At 42.2% G+C, this 18,865-nt stretch overlaps 1 protein-coding gene across 2 annotated transcripts in view; it reads left to right on the top strand.

Annotated features, from left to right (window-relative positions):
• SAMD12 (sterile alpha motif domain containing 12) overlaps positions 1 to 18,865 on the top strand; it is a 414,016-nt gene that overhangs the window by 225,326 nt on the left and 169,825 nt on the right. Inside the window, exon 4 of one of the 2 annotated variants that reach the window (XM_024741284.1) lies at positions 14,669 to 14,809. In XM_024741284.1, the coding sequence (XP_024597052.1) occupies positions 14,669 to 14,809 (141 nt within the window). Of the gene's footprint in view, positions 1 to 14,668; positions 14,878 to 18,865 lie in introns of those variants that run through there. The other variant, XM_024741283.1, reaches the window with a different exon arrangement.

Genomic DNA, 18,865 nt, shown 5'->3' with positions numbered 1-18,865 from the left:
TGTACCAAAGAATCTCACTTTTCCTTCAACTTCCACTTTTTTCCTAGCTTTCCCTGGGTCCGTTTTTATTATCACTTATGCTTGATTATAGAAAGAGTCTATTACTAGCCAGAATGTGTCTTTATTTGTACCCACAGGAAACAAAATGTTTCCTACAACGATTTGAAACTTTTTGAGGTTAGAGAACCCTTGTATGTGACATTCTGGTCCCCAAATACTGACCCTAGTGTGTGGTTACTGGAGAAAACCCAAGTGGGTATTGCTTTGTTTTCTTTCCAAATAATTCTTGAAATGTCTTATCGCACCTTACAGTTCTTTAGAGAGCGCTCAATTAGAGAATAAACATATGAGATATACATCCTATAATAATGGAATTATAAAATAAAAAAGGAAGTAAGGACAGCTAAGTGACCTGAGCCCTCAAGCAGTGGCTGAGAGTAACAGTGAGGGAAGCAGTGTACAATGTAGGTATTGGTATAATTATAAACTGGCTGTACTGTGTAAGGCAGGTGTATAGTACATTTCACCTGTGGGAACAGAGGGACCCATGGCTCATCAGAAACTCACCTGTAGCAAATCCTAGTCTTAGGACTGGTCATCATCATCATCATCCATTGATAACTTCTGTTGAAAGCTTATGGGCCAGGCACTGTGCTTTCTATGTATCATCTCATTTAATCTTCATAAATATGCCTAGGACAGAGATAGTGTTATCATACTCATTAGTAAGGTGAGTAAATGAAGACTTACATCAGGTTAAGTAACTTGTGTAAGGTAGCATGACCTGTAATTGGTGGAGACGTATTTTACGCCCAAGCATCTGACTCCACAGGTGTGCCCTTGACCATCATAAAGCCATTGGTCTGTGCTGTCAGGGTCATCCAGTTCCCCCTTCCCCTGTGCTGCCAGTCTTCAGGGTTGATGTAATTCATCACAGCAAGAGTTCTCTCCCTTCCCCTTTCACTCTGTTCTTCCCACCTTCCTCCTGCTCCAGCATCATGATCCCTGGAATGAGAGAAGGGAGAGAAGAAAGCTGTCATCCATGCGTGTCTCTAGTTCCACAGTCCTTAGCACCATCACTCACCTGGGCTACCAGGGGGCTGTTGCAACCCTGAAAGTCTTTTTGCAGAGTCAAGGTACTGGCACTACAGACATGGCATCACATGTACCTGCAGTTGCAACATGGGACTGTTCCCTTCAGAGTCTGCCACACCCTCTAACTCGAGTTTCCCTTGACAAAGTTCATTTTGACCCTGTCCAGATCTTATTTCACTGGGTTATTAAGCAGTATTCTGAATGTTGGCAATAGGAAAGTGAAAAGATACACCCTCGCTTTAAGGACCTTTAAGTAGGGGAAGAGACACCTGTAACAGCACCTTATACTTTACCTGTAGGTTCCGAGGGAAGCCAGGGAGAAAGTAAGATCTGAGCCAACCCTTGGAGCCCATCAGACAAGAAGTGGGGAGGGAAGACATGAAAAGGCAGAACATGTAGGGAGACACGAATAAAGGGAACACCGGAGAGTCTGATCATGGTGCTTACCTTATTCCAGCATAACTTTTAGTGATGTAACCTGTTGACATCAAATCTTGGACTTTAAGTTCGATTAGCTTATTTTTTTAATATCTTTATTGGCATATAATTGCTTTACAATGGTGTGTGAGTTTCTGCTCTATAACAACGTGAATCAGCTATACATATATCTCCATATCTCTTCCCTCTTGCGTCTCCCTCCCACCCTCCCTATCCCACCCCTCTAGGTGGTCACAAAGCACCGAGCTGATCTCCCTGTGCTATGTGGCTGCTTCCCACTAGCTATCTATTTTACGTTTAGAGATGTATATATGTCCATACCAATCTCTCACTTTGTCCCATCTTACCCTTCCCCCTCCCTGTGTCCTCAAGTCCATTCTCTATGTCTGCGTCTTTATTCCTGTCAGTGAGCTTATTTTTACTCCCTCTTGGAGGACAAAAGGGAACATTATGTAGATGTGCATCCTTTATTGTCTCTTCAGCATTGAAGCAATGCCAGACAGTGTCAATTTTTATCGTCTTGGTTTCCTCAAAATTTTGTCACATCAAACAGGGGAACCTTATTTCATTACCATTACTCTTTTATTCATAAGGACCCTTCAGTTGAACCTCATTGGAAGTGTTGTGGTTATGGGCTTTGAGGCATTTCAAGATCAAATGCATGGAAATGTTTACTTGTAGAACTGAATTGGGATCCTTGTTCGTCTTGTACGCTTTGGAACTTTATCTCCATGAATGTGTTTCCTCATCCTTAAAATGGAGAAAAGAATGCTTCCCAGGGTGATTTGTGGATTAAATGGAGTAATGGATGGGAACTGGCCTAACACATAGTAGGTGATTTTCTCAAAAGTACGTTTTGTGTTGGTTTGCCTCCTTATCTACCTGAGTCCCATGAATGTCTCTTGGCTTAGCATTTTGAGAATCAGTTAGTTGAAAGCAAACATCTACATCATTGGTTCTCAACCAAGGGTGAATTTGCCCTCCAGCAGATATTTGGAAAAAATCTGAAGATTTTTTTTTTTTTTTTTTTTTTTTTTTTTGGCCACACACGTGGCATGTGGGATCTTAGCTCCCTGACCAGGGACTGAACCCTTGCCCCCTACAGTGGAAGTGTGGAATCTTAACCACTGGACCGCCAGGGAAGTCCCTGAAGACATTTTTGACTGTCACAGCTGGGAGTAGGTGCTACTGGAATCTAGTTGGTAGAGGCCAGGGATGCTGCAAAACATCCTACAGTGCCCAGGACTGCTCCCCACGACAAGGAATTACCCAGCCCCAGATGTCAGTAGCGCCCAAATAGACAAGGTCAAGCAGGTAAGACCTACTCTACTTGCATGTCATATTGACGACTTTTGAAATTTGGGATGTGCTAAATCAAATTTTCTTTTCCTTTTGACCACTACCTCCTGAGAAATGATACCCACTGTCATCATCAGGATGCCATCCTTTCAGGTGCTTCCATCATAGTTTTGGAGTGAACTACAGCACTCCCTATAGCATTTTGGGTGGGACCCTCAGCTTTCTTCAGGTCTGCTTCCTAAAAATGGCAATGACACTCTCTATTCTACTGCCTTCATTGAGTACTTAATCAGCACAACATGGGGGAGAGGGTAGCATTTCATCCCCAGTTTACAAGTGAAAAAACTGAAGCCTAGAAAGGCAAATCATCGCAACAGTAACCGTGGAGCAAATCAATGGTCAATCCAGCCCTGACTTTCACCTCCAAACCCAAGACCTCTTTCTTTTTCACCAAAGCTTTCCTAATAGATCGTATGGTCCTCATGGTCATTGTTACAGGTTTTATCACATAATTGCTTTTAGGATGTTTAATACCTTCTGATCTTACATCTGCAGGTAACTCTTCAGCTCCCCAAAGACAGGAGCACTGTTTCCATCTCTTCTGATCTGCTAATGTTTCTAGAGCTGGGCTAGTACTCACTTGTTAATCTTTCTACCAAAGAAATCCCTGGTATTAATAAAGTCCAACGTTGAAAAGCTTAAGAAAGAAAACTAATCTATAGGTATCAGGAAGAGAAAGTCGAAGTAGCTTTGAAACTTTTTTAAACATCCCTTTGGCATTGGGTCACTGGCTCAGATGAATTCGTGCGGAGAGGCCAGCAAGCCCAGTGCCTGCCTCTTCAGGCGATGAGCACTGTACATGTCGGGCTGTGATGGCCATGGGTGGAATATCGACGGGGAGGGGGAGGCTGTCAGCAGACATCTCACGTGCTTCTGGTAATTAATTTTAAAAGATGCCTGATGCACGGTGGGCTGCTCACCTAGTGACATTCAGTTAACAGAGAATCCCCAAGACAATGCATACAAATTCTGACAAATAAAAGCAAATGTACCAAGAGGTCTGGTTTACCTATCAAAACCAGAAAAGACCTTGAAGGTGGTTTATGATATCATAAATCTTCGGCTGTAGTCTCTGATTTTTTGATACTATACTTCTTCGCTTGGAAAATCTGCTCTGAGGTACAAGGGAAGTAATCACTGAGTCTTCCCAGGGACTAAAACGGAATCCCCAAACAAAATGTTTTAAGGTTTTCTTTAATTTTTGGAGGGGATTTGGTAACTCTGTGTGCTACCAACAACATCAAGGATTTAGCCTTTAATTTACTGCCTGGAAGCTGTGTGTTCCTTCTTGGAGAGCTGAAAAATAGTGCACAGCCATAGTTCCCCTCTGTTTGAAAACCACTGTAAAATTTCTTTCTGACTTTATATTTCGTGTGAGAATTAGCATTATTTTAGTTTCCTCCTATTAACATCATTGGCACCTGAATATATTCAACTAAAAACCTAGATTGTCTAAAACAGTCTTTTTATCCTGGGATAAACCATAATGGAAAAGAATATAAAAAAGAATGTATGTATGTGTATAACTGAGTCACCTTGCTCGACAGCAGAAATTAACACAACATTGTAAATCAACTATACTTCAGTAAAAAAAAAAAAAAAAAAAAATTAAAAATTTAAAAAGTCTTTTTACCCAAGACTGGTTTAAAAAAATCAATATACAGGTCCCATCAGTATGGTAAATTAGTTACAGTGATCGCAGTGCAAATGTCCATTAACCCTTCTCTTCCTCAGCACAGGGAAGGGGCCTTTAATTTACTGCTAATCATTCTGAATGTAGCCAAGTAAGTGACCAGGCTTGGCGGTGGGCTGCCTTCTCAGGTAGAAGTGAGAGGAGACTTACTGGTCTTGGAAGGTTTTGTGCACATTCTCTCCAGGAAATAAAGCAATGGGTTGGCTGACCTCAGAGCCCTGTTCACTCTGATACTGGTGATCTGCAGTCACCCTTAGGAAATCAGGCACTGGGTTGGGGGTTACCTAAGAAGATAGGTTTGCTCTGCATGTCAGGTTATAAAAAACGGAAGGCCTGTTCAGACTAGTCATCAACCACGCTTGGTCTCGTTTGCTGTTAATCTGGAACAGGCCGCACAGGGTGGAATCTCAGAACCTGAAGTCCATTCCAAAAGTCAGTTGAAACCCTGAAGGCAAGGTTGCCTGAATCCCTTTCCATTGCAAGTGGGAGGGACATGGGGGAGGAAAGGTTAAAAGTCAGATGTTGAAAGTGGCAACTTGTGAGTCAAATATGACCCATGTACATGCTTTGTTTAGCTCTCATAATATGGGGGAAAAGGGCAAATTTTAAACTAGGAGGTTTCGTGAAACTTCTAGATTTTCCATTCTTAACTTAAAAATAGGAGCAGTGGCAACACTCAGCCTGTATTCCAGCATTGCAAAAATGGGTTGGAATTGCACATTTTAGGAAAAAACCAACAGCAAAATATCCCATCCACTGTCATCCACCAAGTCCCAGTTGTCCCTTAGATTGGTCCTCTTCACGCAGTTATGTTATCCTGACAACATTTGAGTTTGTAACCTCAGGTGTAATTGGATCAGGAGGTGGCCCAGGTGCATCAGGACATACAGAAGTATGCAGTTGCACTTAAGGTGTATTCCACATTGTATAATAATGAAAATACCAAAATTTGCCAATGATTCACTTTTTGAAAGTAAGTTACCGTGGGTTCTCATTATTCTTACTTGCCTACACCCTGATGGGCTTTCTTGAAATGATGATAAGCAGGACAGTACAGCAGCTCAACTGAGAATTCCACATAAGCCTGGCTCTGTAAGTCAAGATTGTCTTGAGTACACGTGGTACAAATGAGCTCAACTCGCTTCCCGCCCCTCCCCCTCCCCCTCAATATTGACTTATACAAATGAGAAACCCAGGGGTATCTGACTTCAGGCAAGGCTGTTTTTAAGAAATCAAATAATATTTACCTTCCTTTCTCCCTCCCCGCCCCACCTCCCTCCTCTCACTGCCCCCCTTTCTCTTTCTCAGCTCTGCTTTCTCTGTTGGCTTAATTCTCTAGCAAATTCTCTCCATATGGTGGCAGAGACAGCCGCTGACAGCCAGTCTAAGCTTATATTGCCCCTTGGGACATGATCTAAGTAAGAAAGAGAGAGACCTTCCCTCTTAGAAACCATAGCAATTCTACTAAATTTTATTTGCCCTGTCTGGGTCACACACCCAGCATTAAGAAATTTGTTCAGTGCCTCCATTGAGTCAGGCTCTAGCTAGGTGGTTGGAAACATCCTTACATGATGGGAGGAAGTGGGAGGGAATCAGAAAATAAAAGGTAAACATAATAAGAAAATTATGTAGTCCTTTAGAAATGAAAAGTCCTGTAGTAAAAGCCCCACCAGTTGAGGAAGGGCAGCCCTCCCTGCCAAAGGCAAAGCATGGCTCCTTTTACCAGAAATAGGCAGGGATGCAATGTAGGCAAAAAACGAGGCGTTCATAATCTACAAATGAGTGTTTTATGACGGTGAACATCATCTTGTGTGTCAGATGTGCTGCTTCAGGTTGGGCAGAAAAAGGAAAAAAAGACTAAAACTGGCTACCCTATAAGGTAGGCATCCCAAAATGGCATGTGAGACTCATATGATGTGCTCCATGCCCAGCCATGTCAAGCTTCTCAGAGTTCCCAAAGTGGACCATTGGGTTGTCATTTCCGTCTCTGCCAAAGCTGTTTCCTGTGCCTCCAGGGCCCTTCCCCCCTCCTACTCACTCTCCTGACTTGTGTTTTATTTAATTCAAGGACCTCAGCTAAGTTAGGTGCCCCTCCTGTGGGCTCTGGAAGAATCTGTACTTGTCCCACTGGCGGGGAAGTTACCTTTCTCCTCCTGGTTCTTCATCGTGAAATGTGTTCAGTCCCTGGTACAGACCTAGACCTTGTGTGATGAAGGAAGGATGAATCTGTTCCACAGCTCCTCTCAAAGACCCCCCAGTCCCCGTCACTCTTCACTGTGGGAAGACTGGAGGGTGGTGGCCATCACAGCCTTGTGCATCGTGAAGTTATGCCCGTGTTTGCACTGCTTGCCTTTAAGTCTTCCGAGACGGTGACCTTTTCTGGCTCTCATGCTCCCTACACGAGAACAGCAGAAGCCTGCTTGGGGAGCATGTCAGGCTATGGGAAGGGTTCCTGGGCAGCAGTTTAGAGAGGTGGTTAAAGAGCATGGCTTCTACGTATATTTGTCTCCTAGATCTGCATCTTACTAGGTATGTGACCTTTAGCTATGTTTAGTAGCTATTAATCAATTATAGATAATAAAAGTGTCTTCGCAGAATTGTTGAAAATGAGGTAATCCGTGTAAAGCTCTTAGAACAGTGTTTAACACTTAGTAATGGCCCGATCAATGTTTGCTATTATTATTGTGATGACGAGGAAGAAGGGGAGTAGAAGGAAGGAGGACGAAGCAGCCTCAGGCAGCCAAGAGTGGTAGTGCCCCGACTGCATCATCATGGTGGTTCCAATCTGCAAAGGGTGTGTGTTTGTATTATGTCATTTGATTCTCACAGTCACCCTATGAAACAGTGTCATTGTCATTCCCATTGTAGACCTGAGGAGATTAAGACTCAGGTGTGATTTCCTGGGCATTTATCTCATGATCCCATGCTTTTGTGATTATGCATCTCTCCTTATATCTCTGTTCCACAAATTCTGATTTTGAAGTCATGTTGAGATTGAAGAAACATGGATTCAGGCTGTGGTACCCTGATGGTTTGCCCAGCACCTGTCACTCTTCACTCTGTTGCTCTGGCCCAGCCAGGACTGGGGTAGAGCCAGGGGCATCTACCTGGTGTGTGGCACAGACCTTTACCTGGGATCAGATTTGGAGCTAACCCTGTGCACAAATGGCCGTTTGTTTGGGGAACTGTACAGTGACCTCTTTTTCCAGAAGAAAAGAGGCCCTGTAACTCGCACTCTTTGGGGAAAGTGGCATTCCCCAAGCACTTGCAGTGACACCAAGACTTTCCAGTAGGGTAGGAGCTGAAGTCACATCCTTTGCCCCCTGCTCCAGTTTACCCTGAAATTTCCTGTTGGGCCTTATGACATGTGGTCATTCATCTTGGAAAGCTGTGACAGGTCTTCTGTTACAATTCTCTGAACAGACTATGGGGGTCATCTGAACTAGAGACCACAAACCGGATTGGGCCTGAAAGTCAGAGGCACCTGCCTAGACCCAAGTCTTCCTGCCATTTCCTGTGTGGTTTTATACTTTCTCTGAGCCTCACTTCTCCGTGGAACACAATGAACCCTGTGCCATACTCAGAAATCTCAGGTTCCTTCCAACTTGTAACAGACTGAATAGTGGCCATTCAGAGATACAGGTCCTAATCCCTGGAACCTGTAAATGTTACCTTATAAAGAAAAAGGTCTTCGTAGATGTGATTAAAGATCTTCGCAGGAGGAGATTTTCCAGGATTATTTAAGTGGGCCCTAAATCACATCACATGTCCTTATAAGAGAGAGGCAGGATGAAATTTCCTACACAGAAGAGGAGAAGGTGATGTGAAGATAGAGGCAGAAATTAGAGTGATGTGGCCACAAGCAAAGGAATGCTGGCAGCCAGCAGGAGCTAGAAGTATCAAGGAACGAATTCTCCCCTACAGCCTCCAGAGGGGGTGTGGTCCTGCCGACATCTTGATTTCAGCCCAGTGACACCAATGTTAAACTCTGGCTTCTAGAACTATGAGGGGTAAATTTCTGTTGTTGGGAACCCCTGTATTTGTAACGTGTTAAGGCATCTGTGGGAAACTAATACACTGCTCTTTAAGTCTGTTGTCAGTTACCTGTTCTCGCTGCCCATCTGCTCAGCAAAGCTTATAGTCTCACTTGGTGCTTGTTCCAAAGCAGAACAAGACACTTGTCTTTCTTTAAGCCTGTAGGAAGGTGAAGTGGTCATTTAGTCTCAAGTTCTCTATTCCGTTCAACTTGGCAGGTGTTCCTGTGTTTGACACCAACAAAACGCCACCTCCTTCCTGTTACATTCAATTTCTCATTGTCAGTATTGTCCTATCTGAGAGTCGGTGTCCAATCAAGTCTCTTGAAGCAGAAAAGCCACTAATTTAACAACCTTGAGATCATCGGTAGTGAGTAAAGGAAACAACATTCATTTAGTGGTTCTAAGTATATCCGTTCAATAAATATTTCTTGTGCACCAGCACGTGGGCAGCAGTAGGGAACCTATGACAGTGGAGAACCTGACAGGAAAGATACTTATTCTTATGGAACTGGCATTGTATTAGGCCACATGCAATAAAGCTTTTGTGTATATGCTCACGCTTCAATTGCAGCAAAATCCTTATTTCCAAGATTGCTAGCAGAGCGTCAGATCCATGTTTCTGCTGGGTGAACCTCCTCTTGGAATATTCCCTGTCTTGGATTTCTACAAGGAGTCCTGGGAAACAGTTTTAGCAGCCAAGACATCTGTTAGGGTTAAGCAATACAGACCTTAGGTCATAAGAGGTCCCTCGATTTCTCTAAATTCCATCACGGTAATGCCTGTGCTCACCTTAGCCCAGTCAGCTCAGAGCTTTGGGATCTGAGGAGAGGATTGAACGAATGAAAACACTGTGGGGAGGAAAGAAGACTGTCGTAGCTGTCCTCCTTTGTTTAATTCCATACTTTTCATTACTTCTCTGCATCCCAGGCGCTCTCAAAAGAAAAAAAATAATAGCACTAATACTACCATGATTTCCTCCCTCTGGTACACCCTCTCTTGGAGCAGTGACTCAACTTCCTGCCCTGAAAGGGTGCCCCCAGCCATTGGTGGCTCAGGTTGAAAGCCTGAGTCATCTCTGATGTCTGCCGTTCTCTCATGCCCCCTTCTAGGTATTGTAATTCAGAAGCTACGACTTCTCACGATGTCTTCACCTCCACCCTATAGTGAGGGCACCCTGGCTTCCTGTTTTGACTGCCCTGGCGGTGTTCTGACTCTTCCCATCACTGCTACACTTACTCTCCACCCCCAGTTCGTTCCCCACATACTGACCAGAGGGATTCTTTTCATACATGAGATTATGCCCAAGTCATCCCTTGCTCAAAACTTTCCCCATTTAGAATAAAATCCAGAGTCTTCACCGAGGCCTAGGAGGCCCTGTATGATGTGGCCCCTGCCTTCTCTTGGGCCGCATTTCCTACAAACTTATCTTGCCTACTTTGCCCTAGTCACACTAGCCTTCCTGCCATTCCTCTCATTGCCTTCACACTTCTGTGTGTTCCAGGGTCACCTCTTCAGAGAGGCCTTTTCTCACCACCCGAACTACAACAGCACCATCCTTCCAGTAGGGGTCCCTGTCTACCCCATATATCAGTTTATTTGTGTGCTGTCTGCCTCTCACGCAAATGGTAAGCTCCACAAAGGCAGAAGATACTACTCATCTCTATCGCTCCAATACCCAGAGCAGGGTCAGGCATATAATGGTGCTCAGTAAATACTTAATAAAGGAAAGGAGTAGAAGGCCCGGCTGTGATCAATATAGAGGACTTTAAGCCTCTTCCAACTCCAACAATCTATGAGTCTGTGAAGGGCCCAGCAGCCTGGTCACCGAAATGCCATTTAGAACTAGTTTGGAGTATCAGGAAATTTAGTTGGTGCTTCTTTTTTTTTTTAATTTTTAATTTTTTTCTTTTTTTGGCTGCACCCTGAGGCGTGTGGGATCTTCCCTGACCAGGGACCGAACCGGCGCCCTCTGCAGTGGAAGCACAGAGTCTTAACCACTGGATCACCAGTCCCAGTGCGTCGTTTTTGAGATTGGGTTGACTTTTCTCTCCTTGATCCCTCCCTGTGTAGGCAGCTGACCGCAGAGGCAGGTGGTCATTCAAGACACTTGTGTGAGAAAACGTAGGAATGTAAAAGCCATAATAGCACTCCTCTATTTTCTGCCTACCATAGCAGCCTCCTCCATCTACATGGTTACTGGACTCTAAAAAAAATCTTGTCTTTATCCCATAGTCTTGGTCTAACTCTTACTTACTCCTTAAGTCCCAGGTTAAATATCCTTTACTCCCTGACAGCTCCTTGATACCCAGACTAGTTTAGCTCACCCAGTTCTGGGCTCCCATATTTGCTCTTTCTTAAGATTGACCCATCACATACCTGTAAACATTGATCGTTAACTGCCTTCCTTATCGGTCTGAAAGCTCCAGGAGTGACCCTGTCTTGTTCCTCATTATCCAAGCATGAATAACAAAGTGACAAGACACAGTGCTTAAAAAGTGTTTGTTGAATTAACAAATTGGATTTTTATGATAAGCAACAAAAATTACAATATAAATTGAAAAAAAAAGATGCAATTGATGATTGACTGCTTATCGCCTCCCTGACCCACACTTGTTTGGACACTCTTTATTTTGTGGTCAGCAGGGGGTGGTGGGTCAGGAGATTGCTAGGACATTTCCTCCTGTAAATGATCTAATGTTTGTGAAGAGTTTTCAGAACCACAGACTTAAATGGCTCTGTAGAAACCATCCAAGAAAGGCAGCAAATCAGATTTTGTTCATAAATTCCTCGGTGTACAGATGACGATCTTTTCTAGAAGTTGTTTTATCAGAAAACTCTTTTATATAATTTCCCTTAGTCTTTCTCCTGTCTAAGACTTCTGTTTTCTTACTGCTGAAGATAAAGCACACCTAAAGGTGTAGTAGTAAGAATTAGGAAAAGCTCTCAGGTTTTCAGTATTCTTTAACTTTTCTCAATTTTCCTATCAATGGAAATAATGAAAGTAGCAGCAAGAACATCTTTAGTCTCAGGGCTGAGACAACTTGAACAGTCAAGCCTATAAGAGGTGAAATGTTGGTAGGTACAGTTGTTAGGACCACACAATGTGAAATGCACAAACTTTTATAACTGGTAGAGTTGTGTTACTTGTACGTTCAGAGCTGATGCTTTTAACCCAAGTAGGAGATAAAATTCTGATAGGGCTCATGTATTCACATTTTTATCAGTCAGATGCATTCATGGAACAGTTGAAGCTGGAGGTTCTTGGGGGAAGGCGACATCTTTGTTTCTCTGTCTGCAAAGAAACTGAACCATGCACACTGGAATAAAACCTCCCTCTGAGCACTAATGATGGACCAGCCAACCTCTCGGGACCAAAGCTCCCAAGTATCTTACCAACACCTCAGCAGCCAAGGTCTGACAGCAGAATACTTGAAGGCAGGGCTGTCCCAGAAGCCTGGGACTCAGACTCAACACTCCTTAGCTCTGCACCTTTGAGTATGCCAGTGCCCAGAAATTAGGAAAGGGATAGCAAAGGAAATCTGAAGCCATCAGTTGACTTCATATATATATATATATATACACATTTGTTTGTTTATTTGGCTGCGTCAGGTCTTAGTTGCAGCACACAGGATCTTTGTTGCGGTTGGGGCATCATTCATTGCTGCGCGTGGGCTTCTCTCTAGTTGTGGTGCGTGGACTCAGTAGTTGCAGCACACAGGCTTAGTTGCCCCACGGCATATGGGATCTTAGTTCCCCGACCAGGGATTGAACCCACATCCCCTGCATTGGAAGGTGGATTCTTAACCACTGGATCACCAGGGAAGTCCCTCAGTTGACTTCTTAAAAATATGTTAAGTTCCAGTTGCAATGCCAATTGCTGCTATAACAAATTACCACAAACTTAGTGGCTTAAAACAACACAAATTTATTATCTTACAGTTGTAGGGATGAGAAGTCCAAAGTGAGTCCTATAGGGCAAAAATCAAGGTAGAGCTGCATTCCTTCTGGAGGGTGTGGGAGAGAATCCAATTCCTTGCCTTTTCCACCTTGTAGAAGCCTGCCTTCCTTGGTTTGTGGTTGCATCTCTCCAGTGTCTGCTTCCACTGACACATCTCTCCCCTCTTTGGCTCTCCTGTGTTGCTCTTTCACTTATAAGGACCCATGTGATTAGATTGGACCCACCTGAGTAACGCCAGTACTCTCCCATCTCAAGATCCTTAACAAAATCACGTTAGCAGTGTCCGTTTTGTCATATAAGGTAACAGACTCACAGGTTCCTGAGGTGATGTGGGCGTCTTTGGCAGAAAGAGCATCATTCTGCGTATCGCAGAAGACAGTCAGAACTACTTGAGTCTGTGTGTGTCCTATGCTTCCTTTCTCATGGCCATCATGATCTGCCCACTGTTGCCAAGCTACCTCAGGTTCCCCTTCCCCCACCTCTTTTTCCTCTTCCACATGCAAATTTTACTGAAGCTTCAGACTACCACCCACCTCCACAACTCCCTGCACTCACTTCCTTGCCAGGCACCGGTCCAGAGCCAAGTCAATATTGGTGCGGTTCTCATCAGTGCTGCCCATCAAATATATCTCTCCCCCCTACCACCTTCCTGGCACGTGATGGAAGCACAGTTCATGTGTGGACCCTTGGCAGGTGGGAAAGTTCATGTGATTAGTTCTGGCCAAAAATTTATAAATGACTCCAGACTGAGCGTTTCATTGGTACTATGAGACCTTCCAGCACCTCTCTTTTCCCTCTGGTACAATGATCAACAATGTTCAAAATGGATGGACTTGCAGTCGACATGTAAAATAAGCAGGAAATAAACTTTGTTGTAGCCACTGATATTTTGGGCTTGCTTGTTACTGCAGCATGGACCCTAACTTATCCTGACTGATGCATTTAGCAAAGCTTAAAGGGAGGTAAAAGAGAAGTATGCACAGCATACTGAACTGGTTGCTCTTAACTGGTTCACCCTGTTCACCTGTCTCTACTCAGAGGCCACACAGGCTTCCCTGTTCCTCAGATTAAAATGCCCATTAACCTCACCTTCTGGCTGTTGAGTTTATTTTTTGAGGAGGTAGAGAATTTAGTTCCTGAAGCATATATCATAGTATACCCTAAGACTTACCATTGATCACTGGTGGACTCTGTCTTTTCGTCATCAATTAAAATGAAAAAAGACCTGCAGGTCTGGTGACTGGGGGTGTTGGAGCGAGAGTACAGGGCCGTGCTATTCTCTTTATTTCTTGTGCAGGTCAAGCACAGAGTAGAGAGAATTCGGGAATCTGATGGAAACCACAGTAGCAAGGGAAGCATGCAGACCGCCCCACCCCCCACCACCACCCAGGAAAAGAAAGAGGTTGAAAGGAAACTATGCCAGGGCCCAGGGTGTCTGTTCTGAGGTTACTCACACCGGAGGCTCCTTGTTTTTGCCCATGCTCAGCCCTGCTGGAACTTTTTCCTTAGGCCAGTGATTGGGTTCAGTGTAGCTCCCACCAACCAAAGATGGAACTCCAGCCTAGCACCAGGGGTGCAGCAGGGGAGGTGGGTGCCTGCCGATAAAACTGGACCTTCAAATGCATGTTTCACAGAAACATTATCGTAACCTGGTTAAACAGTGCCGGAGTTTATCTATAACCACAGTTAGAGCATCTAAGTCTTCAGCTGGCTTATCAGTGACATGGGCTCTTACGGGCGAGCCTCAGAACCCATCACCCAACAGAGAGCATTGTTTCTATGGAAACATGCAATCTGTGACCCAAATACCCAGGTTAAAATGTTGCTGATTTATTTAACTCAATGTGTGAGTCAGTTGGGGATTGCCAATATTAGATAAAAATTGAAGTTCTTCTTTTAAAGTTGTGGATTTTTTTTCCATCCTGCCTATCCATTCCAGTCAGCAGGCATAATGGAGGACCCTGTATTCTAAAGTGTCTGTGTTTAGATGGAAACTTCTGTTATGGCAGGATCAGCCCAGAGGAAGATGGAAATCCTTTTCCAGCCATTGTTCATTTGCTTTTCCTCTTATTTCTTGAAACCCTGCAGGGCGAGCCCTGCTGAGACTTACAGACAAAAAGCTTGAGCGAATGGGGATTGCCCAGGAGAGCCTCCGGCAGCACATCTTACAACAGGTGCTCCAGCTGAAGGTGCGAGAAGAAGTCAGAAACCTACAGTTACTCACACAAGGTATCCTGTTGCTGCCTAGTGGGTGGATGGAAGGGGAGATGGGAGGAAAGAAACCCTTACCGTCGTGACAGAAGGGAGCCAGGGAAACACTGGCTTGTTTTGTTTTGTTTTGTTTGCAGAATTTTCTTTCATTAAAAAAAAAGTATACAGATTTAAAGGCCACTTCCCTCCTAAAACGTCTCGTTTTCTTAGCTCACTAGGGGGAAGGATGTACAGATAAGTAATGGATAAGCACACAGAATTATCTGAGCTAATTTCAAGGTCATCCCATACAGCTGTATAGGTTGTGCACTGCACAACCCCCAGGGTACCAGTTACATAGATCAGTATACGATTGCACCACCTAGAGTTGCACAGTGCGCAGCCTGCACAGCTGTACAGCACAGCCCCAGCTCTTTTAGTCTGACTACCAGTTTTGAGGGGGCCTTGGAATTTGAGTGATTCCATAGTTCATATGGCCATGGTATAAGTGGGATTTTTTTGTTGCGTTTTGCTTTACTGCGCTTTTCACTGAGAGAAAAACATTTTAGGTGTGTGTGTGTGTGTATATATATATATATATATGTATGTATGTATAAATACATATATATGTTTACACACACTCTCTAGAAATTTTGAGAACCCTATTTATCATCTTAAAAATAGAATAGTTGTTTAAATAGACTATAGGGAATTTAAAACTGCAGTGTTACAACCATATAGTTCTAAACAAGAATCATTAATAATTTCAATATGTTGAAATCACTTAAAAGCCCTATAACTGGAAGTGACAGAATAAAGCTGGATCTTGAAGAAAACCTTAAGTTACACTATAAATTATATGTCTAGGTAAGATTTGGTTGCTGTCAACCTCCATAAACTATAACCCTTTATTTGTTTTATTTTAATGCCCATTGTACAGCATTTTAAATGAAAGGATGATAAAATATATATTTTTGAGAGCCTTGGTTATTTTTCAATCTGCAGACTATTGTTAATTGCATGCATACTGATATTGGAGAAATCTGGATCAGCCAGATTTCATGTTATTGCATTTAGATTAACCAATTAATAGTCTATTTGCCTGGGGGAAATAATGTACTGCCTGAAAGATGACTGTTCTAGAAGGATAAATATGGACTTCGAGTGATATGAAAATATATTGTTTACTTGATATACGTTGTTTGCATTGGTCTCCAGAGACTTCCAATGGTAAATTTACAGATACAGGTACACTGAGTGACTTAAACATGAATCTGACATACTGATATACTTTTAAGTTCTTTTAAGGTGTAAACAGAGATTCAAAGGTTTATCACAGGAATGTCCATTGCGGTGCTATTTATAAAACTGAAAAATTAGAAACAACCTAGATGTTCAGCAATATGGAGAGAATCAGATAATTCTATTTGAATTCAGAAGATACAATATAATATAGTCATTGGAATTATATCTTTGAGGAATATATGACAACATGGGAAAGTACTCAAGAAGTAATAGGAAGTAGGGAGGAAAGGCCATGTATAAAATGTTATTTATAATATGAGCCCAATTTTGTAAAAAGAACATATTTTTATATGCACACAGAAAAGGGGATGCAAATGGTTTTGCCAGTATTTTGATAATGGTTCACTTTGGGTGGTGAGATTGTGGGTGATTTTAACTGTTTTCTTTATATTTTTCTAAATTTTCCAAATCTTCTACTATAAATCCATATTACGGTTATAATCAGAAAATGCATTCACATTTTGCAAGCTTCAGTCACAAGCGTCGTTCTGCCCTGTTCTATTTAACGTCTGGGGTTTCCTCAGCTCTTTTGTTTTCCTCCCGTGGTGATATGTAGAATGAGACCTGAACTCATCCCGTGCACCTTGGACTTCTTTTCTTTTTCCCTCTGCTACTGTCAGCCTGCAGTGCGTTTGCTTTGCAAAATCATTTTCTACAGCTTTCATTGCCCTAGATTCATAATATATAAGATTTTTCCTGAGATAGTACTCAACTCTATTAAGCTAAATGTATGTTTGTGTTTTGGGAAGATAATGCTAAGTTCAGCCTTTTCAATTCAGTTGTTGTTATTTTCTTTAGCTTTGAAAAGCTGTGGCTTTAGAACTCTTTCATTCCATTCCCTTTAGAAGAGATCACATTCTCTAGCTCTTGGATATTTTGTCTGCACTCATACTACCCTTTTTTATCGCTTGTCCTTTCCATGTTAATGTTCAAACTCATTTCATGTCAGACAGCTTTTGAAAATCTATTGCCTTATTGAAGTGATGGTTTCTTTTTAAAAAAAATGAAACAAAAATTGACGAGTCGTTGTTGTGACTGATAGTAGAAGTTCTGAAGACAGCTGGAGTGGCCTTAAAATATTTGGGGTCTAGGTTTGCTATTATAAGAATTGTAACTCCATTCCACCCAAGTGAACTGAATGGCTTAACATACATATCATATGGAAATGTACCAGGGGGTGATATGTGATTTGGTATTGAATATTTGATTCCTCAATTCAGAAAATATTAATCAGTGGAAATAATATGCTAAATAAGTGCAAACAAGTGTCTTAGAATGTTACTTAGTCTTCAGAAATCCATGAGCTTTCCCCTTAAAGAGTGTAACTCACCTCTCCAGTCTCTAGAGATACATTTTCTTTCCCAGCTCACATAGGACTGTGACTCTGGTGTAATGCAATTAAATTTTATTTGTTTTTAAGAAATGTTTTCCAACTAATACATTTAAATGAGGGTTGTTGCCTTCAAAGTAGCCAGTTTTTGAGGAAAGGGACTTATTTCACAAATGATTGTATTTCTTATGTGTTTCCTTCTTACTTTTGGAGGCAATTTCAGAGCTTTAACTGAATCGCAAAAGTTTAGGAAGAACCTAAGTGTCCATCGTTAGGAGACCAGCTAAATGAGTTATGATACGTCCAGGCACTGGAGTGTACTTGGAAGTTATAAAAGCAAGAATGAAGAATAGTAATATGAAAGGATCTCTGAGATGCCAGGTGAAGTGGAAAAAACAAGGTGCAGAACAAGGTAGAGAGTATACTGCCTTTGCGAATGAGAGAGGGAGAAATAGTAATGTATATCTGCATGTGCTTTGTTTACATAAGAAAATGCTGATGCATAAGAAGCTAATGCAAACTCTACCTATGGGACTGAGACGAAGATGGATAGAGGACATACGCTTTTTAAGTCACTTTGTGTCTTGAAATATGTGTGTGTTAACTATTTAAAAGAGTAAAATGTTTTAAAAGAAATAAGGAGAAAGAATGAATTTTAGCATCAGACAGACCTGAATTTTAAATCTCGGCCCCAGCACTTACTGCTGTGTTCTTTCAGGGAAGTTACTTAATCTGTCTGTGTTCCAGTTTCCTGTTCTCTGAAAAGTGAGATCAGCAAATCTACTCACCTCATAGGGATGCTGTAAGAGTTAAACGAGCTCAAATATATATCACTCAGTGCAGTGTGACAGTAAGTACAGAACATAGTTAGCTATCAGTAATAGAAGCCACAAAATTAAATCAACCTCATTAATTTATATGAAAGCTTTATTTTTATAATATCACTTATTGAGCAGTAATTCACAGAATATACAGTTTCCTCAAAGTATAAATTCAATGATTTTTAGTATTGTCACAGAGTTGTGCAACCGTCACCACAATTAATTTTAAAACATTTTCATCACCCCCAAAAAGAAACCCGGTACCCTTTAACAGTCATTCCCCATTTCCTCCCAAGGCCCCCCCAACTACCAGCCCTTAGAAACCACTAATCTACTTTCTGTCTATTCGCCTATTCTAGACATTTCCTATGAATGGAATCATTCAGTATGTGGTATTTTGCAGTTGGCTACTTTCACTTAGAATAATGGTTCTAAGGTTTACTCATGTTGTAAGCACGTGTCAGTATTTTATTTCTTTTTATTGCCAAATTGTATTTCATCATATGAATGTACCACATTTTACTTATCCATTCATCAGTTGGACATTTGTATTGTTTCTGAATCTTGGTTATTATTAATAATGCTATTTTGGATGTACGTTTTTCTGTGGACCTGTTTTCATTTCTCTTGGTTATATAC

Source organism: Neophocaena asiaeorientalis, unplaced genomic scaffold (genome assembly GCF_003031525.2).
Source record: "Neophocaena asiaeorientalis asiaeorientalis breed wild unplaced genomic scaffold, Neophocaena_asiaeorientalis_V1.1 scaffold177, whole genome shotgun sequence".
Lineage (NCBI taxonomy): Eukaryota > Metazoa > Chordata > Mammalia > Artiodactyla > Phocoenidae > Neophocaena > Neophocaena asiaeorientalis.
This window is presented reverse-complemented; position numbering and strand designations above follow the sequence as displayed.